This window comes from Trichosurus vulpecula, chromosome 1 (genome assembly GCF_011100635.1).
Source record: "Trichosurus vulpecula isolate mTriVul1 chromosome 1, mTriVul1.pri, whole genome shotgun sequence".
NCBI classification, from domain to species: Eukaryota; Metazoa; Chordata; class Mammalia; order Diprotodontia; family Phalangeridae; genus Trichosurus; species Trichosurus vulpecula.
The window spans coordinates 283,042,604-283,058,704 of record NC_050573.1 but is presented as its reverse complement, the minus strand read 5'-3'; the positions used below and the strand labels follow the sequence as shown (position 1 = coordinate 283,058,704).

At 38.1% G+C, this 16,101-nt stretch overlaps 1 protein-coding gene across 2 annotated transcripts in view; it reads left to right on the top strand.

The window, feature by feature from the left end:
• PPP1R42 (protein phosphatase 1 regulatory subunit 42) overlaps nt 1–14,552 on the top strand; it is a 51,238-nt gene extending 36,686 nt beyond the window's left edge. For both annotated transcript variants that reach the window (XM_036741364.1, XM_036741363.1), the window contains one exon: nt 14,352–14,552. In XM_036741364.1, coding sequence (XP_036597259.1) covers nt 14,352–14,365 — 14 coding nt within the window. In that variant the 3' untranslated portion in view covers nt 14,366–14,552. The remainder of the gene's footprint in view (nt 1–14,351) is intronic.
• The last annotated feature ends 1,549 nt before the right edge of the window (nt 14,553–16,101 follow it).

Sequence of the window (16,101 nt, the reverse complement as noted above, 5' to 3'; positions counted from 1 at the left end):
CTCCCTTTTTGGTCATGTGTCTTGTTGATAACATCTTGTATGTCACTTCTTGTGTGCAATCAATTATTGATAATATTCTACAGACTAATTTGTGCCCTCCTTATACCTCTCTATTGCCCTTTGGATAACTGAAAGTTTGAAATATTGGAGGTTGTATTATTTCATGATTCACAGGCAGATAGCATCATCAATAGGATATTGATGTTAAAAAGATGGGTTTTTGTTTCAAGGAAAATCTTTGGATCATTGAACCCAGGGTAGCTATTCTGGGGGCCCAAATTTCCCAAATGCAATCCAAATGGCTGTCTTCCTTCTGTTCTGTTCTGGATTCCAGCTAAATGTACATTTTTTGTGTCTTTCTGATATATATATATGTGTATATATATATATATGTATGTATATGAATCCACTCTATAGGCTATCCATCCAAATACATAACATCATCTGGACAGCAGATATTCTTCATTCACTGGGCTTTTCTTGTGTGGAAAGCTAGAGCGAACTGTTCTGAGTGATTATGGATTCATTTAGGAGTCTCTGCAATGTTGTGAAACCTGTTGCAACCACCATATTATCACCTGCAAACAACATCTGAAGGACCTCATCACCTGAAAAGAGAATCCCTTTTCCACTGGCAGATTTCTTCAGTGAGAAGATGCCTCCCTGTCTTTTACCTCCATTGATACTAATAAGCACAGAAACAGAAAACAAAATTATCTCTGCTGTTGCATTTTTCAAAGAATCTTTAAAATACAATAAGCACAGTAGGATCTTGTATTCTGGCACCTTAGGATCAACCGTGTTATTATAAAAATATGGCTTATCTTAGAATGTTGTTTATGAGAGCCTGACTGTTCTCATCTTATATTTTCATCAAGGATGCCCTCAATATGTGTATAAATTTTTCTAATAAATATTTCATAGAGATAAGAATTATCGGTTGGTAGTTATTTCATATCTTCTTTTGCTAGCTATAATGTACATGATGTTTTCTGATCTTTTGGCTTCCTACCCTTTTTCAGATATTCTGAGAATTAATTCCTTGGTGCCCTCAAAACTCTGTTATCTTCAGCGTGGATCTTTTCTGTGTATGCTTGGTCTATCCTAGACATTCTTCCTGTCTCTCCTGGAATAAATTTAGAAATAATTTTTTTAAAATTCCTTTATCAGATTGTATAGTCCAGTTTTGAATTGAATATGGTCACCATTCTTATATACAACATCACTGTAATGGGAAAAAATTGTAGTATGTAGTGTAGTGTATAGTACGAAGTATGAAAAATTCATTAGGATCATTAGTCATCTTTAGATATGAAGACTCAGAAATATGGGATATTAAGAGATGAAAATAAATAATGTCTTTTTTGGGGTTCAAGTGATAGACTTTTTAAAAAAAACCAAAAAGATAAGTAAAACAGAAAGCTAACATTGTCTCATGATCTGAAAGTCTAAGGTCTAAATCAGACAGGACTATACAAGGGAAAAGAACAAGACTTTATAATTTTTAATATCTGATTCTTTATTAAAATTGATCCATTACTTGGTATAAAAATAATTTTGCTCATTAGAGTAGAATATTGGAAACATCAGGATCCTAGAATTCATTTTGATTAAATCACCTTATGTTATCATAAAAGTTATATTCACACTATGTCATAGAGTAGTTGGAGAATAATAGTTATTTTAAGATAATATATTTGAAAAGTGTTTGTAACTTGTTGATCAAAATGAAATAATTGAAATTTAAATGAGTGAATATCATCCTACTCTGTGAGTTCTAAGAGATTAAAAACCTCAGTAATATGGAATAGGGGAAAGAGAATGGGACTTGGAGCTAGAACCAATACAGTTATAAACCTCCTTCCGATACTTAACAGATGTGTGACCCTGGGCAAGTCACTTAATCTCTCCTGGCCTCAGTTTCCTCATTTATAAGATGAGGACAGGAAAAATAATAACACCTGACTCACAGAGTTATTGCGAGGATCAAGTTAGATAATATATAAAACACTTTGAAAATCTAAAAGCAGTATTGATATGCTAGCTGTTATTAATAAAGTCAGTCTGAATTTCTGCAATCGGAATTTCAGAGGGGTGGTTATTGTTGTTGTTTTAGGAGAAATGCTATGTCATTTCCTGGTACACATGGAAATTCAAAACGGACTAACAAATCACACCATCACTAAGGGTGTTTATATTCCTTGATGATAAAAACGATCTTAAAGGAAAGCTTTCCTGATCCCTCTAATTGTTACTTTGATTTCCTGCCCCAAATTACCTCGTATGTTTAAATGTTACATCCTCCCAGGTCAGAGATCATTTAATTTTTGTCCACGTCCTTAGTCCCTACCTCATTGCCCTGCACACTGTAAGCACCAAAGAAAGACTTACTGAATTGAATAATGATGTTTATAAATGACTGAGCGTGCTTAACAACACTTTGCTCTCAAGTTATTTTAAATGTTCTGGATTGCTCTTATGACAAAGATCAGATCTGTATGCTTTATCTGGTGCTCTCCCTTCTCACCCATAAGGCCTCCAGAATAGATTTCCCAGATTCAGGGTACTCTGGGGTATCAGATCCTCCCTACCACAGCTCACAAGACCTCACTGAATTGTTTATTTTTTCTCTAGTGTGCTATAGGACATGATTAGTTCTTAAAAAAGGCATTTAACCAAATAAAACAGTTCACAATAAAACACTCCCCCTATTGCAGGGTCCAAAATTGCCCAATAAAAGAATACAATAAAAGAAACTGAGGCAGAGCTCCAAGCCAATAGCACTTTAATAAAAGGTCCATGCCCCCTTCTAAGAAAGTAGAGCTCAGAACTTCCTTGTGATCTGAGATGCCCCCTTCCTCCAGGGCCTTAGTTTCATAGTGTCTTGATACCCAGATGATGCAGAAGAGGCACAGTAAAATGGAGTCTTATTGGTTGATAGATCTTGGCTGTGATCCTCCAGGGGGGCCTACACAAAATACAGAATCGCATTGGTTGACAAATGAGTTGACAAGCAGACCCAAGGGCTGGAATGATAAACAGATATCTTGAAAATATCTACACAGGGCAATGGGTCATTAGAAAGGGAGACCACAGGTTGGCAAACAGGGTCACTTATTGGCCAGATGTTTGTGGCCATCTCCCCATGTTGGGCAATAGATGACAAGGTACAGAAGGGTGATAAAAATAGCTGGAGGACTTTCTATGTCATTGAGTCACCTCTACCACACTGGGCTTGGACACCATAACAAAGCAACAGCAAGTTAGCTTCCTGTGATTAAGCAAGTGAACTCACAATCTGCAGTTCACAGCACTGGGGCCTAATATACAGAACTTATAGTCACTATCCCTGTGGAGTAAATAAACAAGGGGTCTAAATAAAATAGGGGTCCCAACCATTTCCCACACTGTAAACCTATGCATATTCTTCCATACACACACACACACACACACACACACACAAAACATCATCATCATCATCATCATCAGTGAAGAAAATAAACATGAATAGGAATAACACTTAAGGGGAAGAAATGGGCAATGCATGTAACTGGGACACACATGTACAGTACTAACTTATACCGCTAATGTTGTAAGACTACCAGTGTCCTCATTTAGTGTCATCATGCTGCTCTCACTGGCCCTTCTTAATAGTTGTAGTATCTGAGCTGAGCATTTCACTCCACTGATCTTGTGGTAATGTTGTGCAGGTAGTTTCCTGTAGCACATTGCTCTACTGGTCTCAACTGACCATTCATTTGGAACTTGCCGAGTAAATAGTCTGCTTGTCATTGTACCTTGCTAAGTCTTCTGAGATCATCTGTTCAGTTCCACTCAAGCCATCTAAGCTTCACTTTGCTAGGATGTAGTGATTAGATATCACTGGGTATAACTCTTTAGTTATAGCTAAAACACTTAGTTAACAAAGCCAGAAATAGTGGCCCCAAGTGAAAATTTGTCTTTTTGATGGCTGGGGGGAGTTGAAATTCTTCGAGCCAAAGCAAGTATTTATTAAGCCTTTGAATAAGGTACTATGGTAAAAGCTAAGGATACAAAGAAAGGCAAAAACAGTTTCTGCTCTGAAGGAGTTCATAGTTGAATGGAGAAAACATGGATAAAACAGTTATGCACAGTCAAGATACATACAGTATAAATTAAAGGCAATCTTAAGGGAAAAGCACTTTAAGGAAAGGCACATTAAGAGGGAATGGGAAAGGCTTCATATAGAAAGTGAGATTTTAGCTGAGATATAAAACCAGGGAAGTCAAGAGGTAGAGTTTCATTATTTAGTTGTTTTTTAGTCATGTATAACACCTTTTGGTGTTTTCTTGGTAAAGATACTGGAGTGGTTTGCCACTACCTTCTCCAGCTCATTTTTACAGATGAGGAACTGAGGCAAATAGGGTTAAGTGACTTGCCCAGGGCCACACAGCTTGGATATGTCTGAGGCCAGATTTGAACTCAGGAAGAGTCCTGTTCCTGACTCCAGGCCCAGCACTCTGTCCTAGCTGTAAGTGCAAGACGTGGAAATGAGGAGGAAAAGAATTTCAGGCATGGGGGACAGCCAGTGAAAATACACAAGAGTTGGAAGATGGAATAATATTGAGTGTGAAGAACAACAAGGAAGCCCAGTATCACTATATCATTTTAACATGTGGAGATAAGATTTAAGAAGCTCGAAAAGGAAGGAAGGGGATAGATTACGAAGGGCTTTAAAGACCAGAGGATTTTATATTTGATCCAGGAGGTGATAGGGTGTAACAACAATGCTACTTGCTGCTACTGTGGCTGTATAAGGCCAATAACACCAGCACACAGGAGGACTGTTAGCACAGGTTCTTTGATCTGCTTTCCTAAGGAAAGCAACTTTAAAGGGTTAACAATCTTACTTTAATTAAACATACATATATCATTCACTTAGTTCAGGGGGAAAAGTCAGCACCCTGAACTTCAGAGAAAACACAAACAGAAATTATATAAACAGAACAAAATAACACAAATCAATAGACAAGCTTCTAGCTATCTGACCAAGACATTACATACATAGTTATCAGAGAGAGAAGCACCAACATCTGAGTTTTTCAAAGCGGGGTTGCACTTCTTGATGTCTACGAAGAGTCTTGTCAAATCACAGGATGCTCTTCCAGTCAGTGAGCCCCAAGCAAAATGCTAACCTCAGAGTATATACACCCTTTTTCAGGGCCTGAAGGCTTCACACCTCTGGAGGGTTTCACACCTCTCATGACCTAATTAACAAAAGGGTATGGGCCTTCCTCCAAACAAAGGCAAGACTCAAACACAGGCACTTAATTGCTTTAGTGCTGAGAAGCACTCCAAAACAAAAGACAAAAAAAGTCCCACGTTGCTTGCCATTACATAGGGGGTCACTGGAGTTTCTTGGATAGCAAAGTGGCATGGTCTTGCCTGAACTTTAAGAAGATTAGTTTCACAGCTGAGTAGAGGATAGACTGGAATAGGAAGACTTACAGTAGGGAAACCAACCAAAAAGGTACTGTAATAATCCAAGTGTGAGGTGATGTGGACCTGTGCCAGGGTAGTGTCAGTGTCAGAGAAGTCAGTGTAAAATAGATATTATGAAGGTAAAGTCAACAGGCTTTGGCAACTAATTGGATATGGGCAATGAGAGAGTGGGGAGTGAAGAGTTGAGGATTATACCTGGGTTGTGAGTCTAAGTGATTGGAAGGCTATTGCTGACAGTAATAGGAAAATTAGGAAAAGGGGAGGGTTTGGAGGGAAAGATGAGTTTTGTTTTGGACGTGCTGAGTTTTAGGTGTCAACAGGAAATTCAGTTCAAAATATCCAGCAGGCATTTGGAGATGTGAGATCAAGAGAAAGGCCAGAGTGGATAAATAGATCTAAGAATCATCCGTGTAGTGGTGATAATTGAATCCATTGACACTGATGAGATCACCAAGGGAAACAGTATAAATAGAATAGAGAAGAGGGTCTAGAACAGAGCGTCAGTGGACACCCATTGCCTACATGGGATAATCAAAACTTAGGGGGAATTGTGTCGTAAAGTATGGAAAACAATTTATCTCAGTGGGTGGTTAGAGAAAGACTATGTAGTCTTGCCTGCTTCCGCTCTGCCAATAATAAACAGAGATAGGGACACAGATTTTCCTGCATTGTTCATATGTATATGTGGTTGTTAGTCATTTCAGTCATGCCTGACTCTTCATGATCCCATCTGGGGTTTTCTTGTCAGAGATAGTGGAGTGGTTTGCCATTTCCTTCTCCAGCTCATGTTATAGATGAGGAAATTGGGGCAAAAAGGGTTAAGTGACATTCCAAGAGTAACATAGTCACATTTGAACTCGTCAAAATAAGTCTTCTAGATTCCAAGTCCACTGTTCTAACCACTGTGCCACCTAGCTGCTCCTATATTTATACATATATCATTTATAAAAGTCACACACTAGCCCATACAAACATCATGATAAAGTCTCAAGATTTATATGATTGCTATCAAATGAATAGTGTTCTTAAGTTATTGTTTTCTTAGCCCAGCGCTTCAAAAGTTTCTATTATCTTCAAGGCAAAATAGAAACTGAAAAAACTGGACAAGAGCTAAGAAAAATAATGTAATTGAAAGATTTGAAAAGGAATTCAGAGGGTTATTTAGTTCAACTCATACCTGTATAGGAATCTTTTCTATAATATGCCTGTGCCAAGTGGTCTTCTAGCCTCCCTCCACTTGATTTGTAAGGAAGAAGAATTCACTGAATCCTGAGGCAGCCCATTAAACTTTGGGTAGCTCTAATTGAGCTAAAAGCTACCTTTCTGTAACTTCCACCTAATGTGCCTTGTTCTGTACCCTGGGACCAAACAAAACAATACCTCCTCCAAATGACAGCCCTTCAGATCCTTGAAGACAGCTATCATATTTCTCTCTAAGTCTTTTCTTCTCTGGGGTAAACTTGCCAAGTTCCTTCAACTAACATGCTTCAGCTTGTCAATGTCCTTTCTAAAATGTAGTGCTCAGAATTGAAAATTATATTCCACGTACAGTCTTACTAGGGCAGATATCCAGCTTGGCCTAAGATTGCATGAGCATTTATGAATTCAATATCAGACTATTGACTTATGATGAACCTACAGTTCACTAAAAACCCTGGTTTTTTATATGTACCACAATTTAGCCAAATCTCTCTTATCCTATCTTTATGCAGTATTTTTTTTACATTTTATCACTGTTAAATTTAACATTTACATTTATCACAATTAAATTTCCACCCATCATATTGACCTGTCAAGATTTTTTAAATTATGATTCAGTCTTCTCAGCTTTGTATTGTCTCAAATATGATAGCATGCCATTTGTGTTTTCATTTGAGTATTGATAAAAACTTTAAAGTCTTGATAAAAAAAAAAACATTTAGCACAAAGCTAAGGACATATACAGGAACCACCCCACTAGAGGCCTCCCTGTAAATTGACACTATAAGTACTGTTTGTTACTGGCAATTCAACCATGTCCAAATACAGTGAAACATAATTATCATCTGGCTCACATTTCTCCTTGCCCACAAGGACAGTATGAGAGACTTTATCAGCTATCTTCCTGAAATCCAGATATACAATGTCTAGCACCCCGTACAGGATTGTCCTGATCTCTAGTAACTTTGTCTAGTAACTTTGTCAAAGGAAGGAAGGAAGGAAAGAAGGAAGGAAGGAAGGAAGGAAGGAAGGAAGGAAGGAAGGGAGAGAAGGAGGGAGGGAGGAAAACAGAAAGAAGGGAAAAAGGAAGGAGGCTAATTTGGCATAATTTATTCTTGATCCTTTTCTAAATACAAATTACCTATTTAATAGTATGTTCTAGAATTTTACTGATCTCAGAATCAATATTGCAAATTTCTCAAAGGACATTGTAATAATTATAATAGCAGATATTTATACAGTGCTTTAAGGTTTGCAGCGAGCTCTGCATACATTATCTCATTTAAGTCTGAAAGGTAGCTTACAATGGATGTTATTCTCCTCATTTTATATTTTATGAGACTTAGATTAAGTGGTTTATCCAGCATCCCACAGCTATTAAGTTTAATTATCACATATAACAGATACAAGCAAAGGTAAAAGTTTGTCACCGTCAACAGTTAGGACCCCTGTTTCAAAGCCTCAGTGCCCTCCTTCGCTCCTCTCATCCACCATATCCAATCAGTAGCTAACCTCTCCCTACCTCCCTACTCCCATCCATCACCTACCCCTACACACACACACACACACACACACATACACACACACATACACAGAGCCCAAAATGATTTTCGTTAAATGAAGATCCCACCAAGTTACCACCAATAAACTCCATCATTACCTCTAAGATTAAATCTAAACGCCTTGGCTTGACATTTAAATCTCTTCGCATTTGCTCTCTTCATCCCTTTCCAGTCTCCTAACACGACTCCCCTCCGTGTACTCTCTGACACAGCCTCTTTGCCATTCCTATCACGTGATGCTCCCTCTCCATGACTCTGAACCTGCTCTCCCTTATTCCTTTTCACTTCATTCCTTTCATAATCCCTGGTTTCTTTCAAGATTCAGCTCAAGTCCATCTTTTACAGGAAGCTTTTCCTGATCTTCCAGCTGCTAGCTCACTCTCTCTCCAAACTACTTTGTATCCATTTTCTCAATATGTTGTATAAATACTCTATATACCCATTTATTCTGTATCACATATTTTCATATATACATGCATACATATGTCAAGGATGTCAGACATCTTAAATTCAACATGTCCAAAGCTGAACTCATTGTCTTTCCCCCCAACATTCCCTTCTTCCTAACTTTCCTATTACTGTAGAGGGCAACATCATCTTCCCAGTCCCTCAGACTAGCAACCTAAGTGTCAACCTTAACTCCTCTTCTCATTAGCCTCATATCCAATCTGCTACCAAGGCCTGTTGATTTCACCTCTGCAACATCTTTAAATACACCCCTTTGCTCTGATACTGTTACCAGCCTGATTCAGGCCCTCATCACCTCACACTTGGACTATTGCAACAGGCCGCCAATGAGTGTTCCTGCCTCAAGGTTTTTCCCCACTCCAAATCCATCCTCCATTCAACCGCCAAAGTGATGTTCCTCCAGCACAGGTCAGACCCTGTTCAATAAATTCCAGTGGCTTTGCAGTTGACTTTGATTTGAGTGAGGGAGGGCTGTGCAAGGTCACCAGCCTCACTTTCTTCTCCAGAGCCATCTGGGTCCAGTGGCCTGATATTCACCAGGATGATTGGAGATGGCCCAGGATGCATTTCAAGACCCTGGCCCTTTCAGGCTAAGGTCTTTTCAGGTTCTCATTTTGAGTGAGGTAATGCTCATTCAGTAAACAGGCCTCTTTAAGTCAACTGCAAGTCATGTCATCATTTCCCTGATGTCATAGTCTTCTTTGAGAACAGAAGACAAACACAACCTGTGAGTAGCCTCTGCCTCTGCCCCTCTGCCCCTGCCCCTACCTCTGCCCCTGCCTATGCCTCTGCCTCCTCTCTATGCTCCATTTCCATGGCTGAAGGCTGCCTCCTTAACTTTGAGTTTACTGGCTAGATTTCTTTCTCAAAAACCAAGCCTTAAACCCAACTCACTCTGGAGCTCATAGAGTGGACAATAGGTCCCTGCTGTCCTAGCACAGAGTGAATGTGAATACCAAATAGTAACTCTCTCTTTTGGCCGGAACCCTGAGGGTCTTCCCCTTCCAGTTTTTTTTTTGAGGTTTGATTAAAGGGGCTATCCTGTGATTAACTTCTTAAAGAGGCCTGAAAAGCAAAAAAACACTGACCTATACAACACAATTGAACATATTAAGTCATGTTTCATTGTCATGTCCCACAAAATGTGATAGAAATATTTACATATGAATTGGTTTTGAGTTCCTTAAATTGGACATTACAGAATTATAAAAAGATGTTTCTTTCCTCAAATGAGAATGTAATTCCTGATGCTCATTTACACAACAAAGAATGACCAAATATTTTAGTTAGAATTTTTGCACAATCCTCACATAGATTGTGCATAGGTTATACACTTTATATTCCTAATATACTAATATTATAGGAATAGCAAGGTCATGAAGCAAGTAACACACCATGGGCAAAAGAATACTATATAAACATGCAAGAAGAATAGCTAAGTAACTTTCCAATCTAGTACTATGCAAACTCGGAATCTAGAATCAGAATATATTTCTGAATTGTCTATTAATTGATTCTCCTCTCTCTGCCAGGAAACTGATGTTCACACGTTCCAGAGCCCTGCATACTGGGATCTGTGCCCATGTACTACAGGGGAGCATTGGCTAGCAATATGAGCATAGAAAGGAAAACTTTTTCCCCCACCTTTATAATTGTTCACAATCTATGCTTATATGTATTTTTACAAAAGCTTTCTTTTCCTACATGGAAAGAAAGTTGGACTCCTTGGCTTTTTTTTGAATCTCAAATCGAACTTGATATTATCAATGTACATTTTAATTAGAGATTAGGTTAAAGCCGTTTTTTATTTAAAAGTTGATTCTGAACAAATGCCTTCACTGTTTGATTAAAAATAATATGTGGTATTAAGCAAAAAAAAAAGATTCAGTATTTTTCCTTTCTGTGTTTATCACAGTAAATAGTTCTGACAGATGTTTCCTCTCTTTGCAAATGTGGTAGGACATGTTTGAGCCTTGGCAATTTTCAAATAGACATTAAATACCTTTATGCGTTTCATACACATGAGATCCACTGAGAATTATGTATTGCCAGTAAAATGAAAAAGGCTAATTGTTGCTTGATTTATTTTAACTGTTTGATTAAAACCCAAGCATGGTTAATAGAGTCAATCCATCTTTTTGTTAATGTGAAAATAATAACTCTAGTTAGTCAGATTCGAATATACTTAGTTTCAGACATACCTAAGAAATCTCTAGGGCACATGATTTGCATTATATTACATTACTATTTGAGTAGTTCTAAAATACTCAGTATCTTTTATTAAGGCAAAGGACTATAATGAGCTTTTTGCATTATGAAGTTATTCAAAATCTGATGGTATGAAGTTAAATAGCATTAAGAGGTACTTTGTTTTAACATTTTGTTCTAACAGTTTTAACAGTTTCCCATATTCTTTGAGAAGAATTTTGAAAACTGAGTATTTTTAATCATATACCTCTTTAATCACATAGCTCATAAAGAGAACTTGTATATAAATTCATAATCCAGAAATCTCTTTTGCTTTGCTGAGCTTAAATATTCTATATTCAAATGCATATGCAGAATAATATATAGGATATTATAACATCTCATTTCAAATAAATAGTGTATAGTCTGTGTATATTCAAAACATATTTGGTGCCTGTTGCACACAGGTAGTACAGTGGTCTATAACTTTAATGAAGAGATTTCTGCCATGTTGACATTGCCAGATGATTTAGCACAGATGTATAGGGATGATATCACAGTTACAGTGGTTTATTTTAATTCAGACTCAATTGACATGTTTTATAAAGGGAGTGAATAAGTTTCTACCCCTCCTCCCACCTATTGGAAAGTTGATTTAAATGTTGGGATATAAATTTTTTTTATTTCTTTAAGCTGTCATATTTGAACTTAACTATTAGAAATAGAAAGTGATGTACAAATGTCTGCTGAAAATATTTAACTTAATAGATTAGGCTAAAATTGAACATACAAGTTACATAAAGACAGGGGTGTTATTGTGTATCTCTGTTTCCATAAGCACAAAAGAAACCCCATTTGAGGTCAGAGCATAGCCTAGTTTAACAAATAGGTGTTTTGTTTGTTTGGTGTTTTGGTTTTTTGGGTTTTTTTAGAGTATTTGAGAGAAAATCATCCTGAATAACTTGAGTTACATAAAAAAAGCTTGATTCTTGGGTCACATAGAATAAAATATACTAGTACTTTCTTTACCTACATTTCCAGATTACTACTGAACTCTTCATCAGGTATATAAAAATATAAAAGTCATAGTTTGTTTAAAAATTAAGTATAGCATGATCATCTTAGGTTATATCCCTGTACCTGTGAACTTGATCATTTTCAGTCACGATTCACTGTTACAGACTTAATGGGTTGTAAAGGGAGTTTTCAATATTACTGATGCATGATTTACAAAGGATACTAAAGGACCCTTGTTCTATTCAATATTGTAATATTTAGACTATTGTCCTTGTGAATACATTTTGTAATGACATGTTCTACTTATTTTTTAGGCCCTAGAAAATTGAGTATAGAAACTCGCAAATAGATCTCTGCATGTATTCCTTGAAATATAAAGGGTCATCTAGTCCCACTTTTACTAAGGGCTTCAGGTCAAAGGCTCTTTAAATACCTTTATTTGTAGAGCCTTTCCCCTACTCTGCCTCCCTTCTCCCCCATGTAGATCTCCTAGCTTCTGGCAGACTTAAATAGGCATAGTTTCCCCTGTCTTGGCCTCTCAAGATCCATCTAACTTAATACTTCTTAGTGGAGCAGTCTTTCCCTGCCTTCAGCTATCAGGGTTATTCAGCTTACCTCTTTTACTTTGACCAAACCTTCTCTTTGCTGTTGCTGACGACATAAAGGGGAAATGATGTGGAGAGGAAAATACTGCATTTTTGCTTTCTTCCTGAATAGCACTTGAAGGAGGAAATTGAGAGTGTTTGGTAGATGCGACTTACTTTTCAGTTTTATGGGGAGGAGCAGGCTTTCTTATGATTTGATTTGACGAGTCAAAATCAGACATGTGGAATCAGAAGCAGGATGCCCAGGGCTGGGGTTGAGGTCAAGAGAAGTCCTTCTTTCAAACTCTGCCTCCACGCTTTTTAGCCATGTGGCTTTGAACAAGTCATTTGACCTCTGGCTACCTCCTTTGGAATCTACTCAGTCATAGAAGGTTCATTCATGGAAGAGTTCCTATGCTGGGAGTCCCCCCTACTAAGGAAGTCATAGCTCCTTCACCTATTCAAATGTATGGAATTTTAAGAAGCACAAAGAAGGTGCTATTCATCTCCAAATGCCTAGAGAATCCTAGGCCATCAGAACTGGAAGGACCTTGAGACAGGATCTGTTTCAGCCCCTTCATTTTACAAATAAGTGATCTGAGGCCCAGAGCCAGGAAGTGACTTGCCTTAAGTTAGTGGCCGAGCTTGGGCATAGGACACAAATCAGGAGAGTAGTCCTGAGGACTGATGGCCTGGCCTGGGAACAAAGCAGCCAACCTGGTCTGCTTGCTTGGAGATGGTCTTTATCTATATGGTTATTCTTAGAATAGGCCAAGTTACCAAACAGCCATTATCTCCAGAGACACTATCTAGTGCTGAGTGTAAAAATTAAAGCACTAATTAAAAGGCAGTTTTTAATTAGTGTCTGAGGTGGAGCTGTATATACTTTATATTTTGCCTATAACTCCTACCATGAAAAACATTCACTCTCTTTGGGGTGGTTTGATTTTTTTCATTCCTCTTTATGCTTTCCCTATTCTTCCCTCTCATTATACCTAAGACCCTCATAATAATGGGATCTCCAGGGTTTTTGCTATAGAATTATATTCAGGTAGCATGTTTCAATAAACATCTTCAAAAGTTGCTTTGGCCACCCCCAAAATTATCACATAATAGCTAACCTCATGACAAGCTTTTGTGAAATTAGGCTTTTTTGGAAGGCCCGACATAGCTGTATCTAGTCGTTTCCAGTTTTTAAGACTTGGGAACCAGTATAGTACAATGCAAAGGGGTCCTGACTTGAAGTCACAGGATCTGAGTTTGAACTTTTGCCATCACTTCCCACTTCCATTACCTTGGGCCTCTCTGGGTTTTCTCAATTATAAAATGAGTGGACTGGATTATCTAGATGGATTGGGAAGTCCCTTCCAGCTCTACCTCTGTGATCTAATGCTCTGCCTTCCACTAGCGTAGTTATCTTCAGTAGCAACTACTGGGAACCCAGAAGGGCAGCAAAAGAAACCCACCCACCTCTGGGTGATGGAAGATGCCATCATCTTGGTCTTAAAGATGCTGTAGTGATAGCCTTGGGCTGAAGGAAGAGAAGGGCATAATCCCATCCACAGTGGTCAGGAATCACTAAGGACTCCACCCCTATCAGGATAGGGCCAGAAAACTCTACTTAATCAATCTCCTGGTTCTCATCATTCTCCAACCCTGCCTGCTTTCTGCTCCCAAATTCTAGGAGATTTCTGCTGCTCAATTTAAACTCACAGCATGCATCAAGTTTAGCGAAAGACCAAGATAATGTTAATAAGTTGTGTCTTTGCTGCCATGCCATTAAATCCTAATTTGTAATTTTTGAAAAATTATTCAACATTGAACTGTGTTTCCCTTTTGTCTTTTAATACAGAAAGCTCATCGTGAAGCATAAGCAAAACCTGACACCCAGAAGGATGCACCTGAATCTTCACAAAGCATCTATACCCCTAATGTGACATTTATATTTAGTGATTTTTTTTTGATTTAAAAAATACCTGTAGCTTTGCACATCTGAATTCTTATTTTGTGACAGCTGTATCTCCTGTAGTTGTGTAGTTTCATGATTTGACTTTATTATGAGGGAAAAATTAGTGCTTGCTTTTTTATACTTTCTTTTTAAGATCCTGAAAGTGAGTTTTACTTAGTATCATTGCTTTTCATTTTTTTATTTTGAAGACCAGATTGGTTTATTTCTTAGTCATTATATTGCTATTTACTATGAAAAATAAAGAGCTTAAACGCAGCCTCCAAAAACATTTTGAGCCAACAAAATTTTGTGTTTTTTTTTATAAACGAAAACCTTTCTATTTAGTACTGGCGAATGGAAATTAAGTTCGTGCCTAAGATCAAATATTCTCTGATACCTAAGATTGAAATTCAGAGTCATCAAAATGCTTCACAGAATTAGAAGTGTTAGAACTGGAAAGGGACCCAAGAGACCATCCAACCTGGTTACATGCCCTTCTTTTTACAGGGGAGAAATCTGTCACCCAAAAAAAGCAACCAAAGTCACAGAGTTTACTAGGATCAGAACTAAGACCTGATATTAGGTCTTTGGACTCTTAATCCAGGCATATTTTTACTACCCCCAGCTGAACAAATTATTTTTCTCCACAATTATACAAGAAACTGGAACACTAACAAATTAAGCAACTGCTCATGTTTGCCAGTTAGTAACAGACCAAAAAAAGGACCCAGGCAGAATCTCTCACCATCTCAGATTATTAGGCTACCTTCTACTTCCGTCCCTCCATTTCTTAACAAGTCTAGGAATGAGTATTCCTCTTTGAAAATCACTCCACGGTCTAAGCCTGGACACATTTTCCAGATTAGATTCATAATCCTAATATGGAGGCACCTGTGTGGAGTAGTGGATAAAGAGCTGGCCTTGAGCAAGGCACTCCTGGGTTTGTCCTGTTTCTGACTCATAATGTATGAACTTTTGAAACCTGTAATTAAGGTTTGGTGAGCATACTTCCAGAACAGGCTGGTGCCGTATGATGAATATTTTAAATGGCTTCAGAGCCTGAAAACATCTAGCTGAAATTGAGTTTGAATGTGTAAGGATTGATAGTCTCCTCCCTCTGCCTTTTTTGCACTTTTCTTTCCTGGCCCTGAATTTCTGTGAGCCTTGAGGAGTGGGGTGGAGGGAGGGCCAGTGGCAGCCCCTGCCATATCTCCCCAAAGAACTACTATGTGAATGTGAACACATGGTGCCTCTGTTTCTTTTGTCTTCTGTATTTATTCTTTCCCGATCTTAAGCAGATGACTGTCTAGAGATGGAAGGTTCTATGTTACAACCTTGTTTGGTTCAAAAGTTCAGAAGAGCCCTAAAAGGCCCAGCAGCTGGAGCTGATTGCAGGGGGTGCTAGTAGCTATAGCAGTTGTGTCTGGTGAGCATCTAACTCTGAAGATTGAGCTGCTTGGCTTAACTTAGTAGTGAATCAACTTGGCCACAGACCCCAGTGTAAAATCCGTCTTACAGCAAGAGTAACTTGTCCATCTCTGTCACACCCAGAAATGAACTTGGAGGAGAACTTTGAAGGAAGAAAAAAGACTCCTGGGGCCAGGAGCTACCCCCTTGGATGCATGTGTTTCCTACACATGTGTTTCAGTATCTA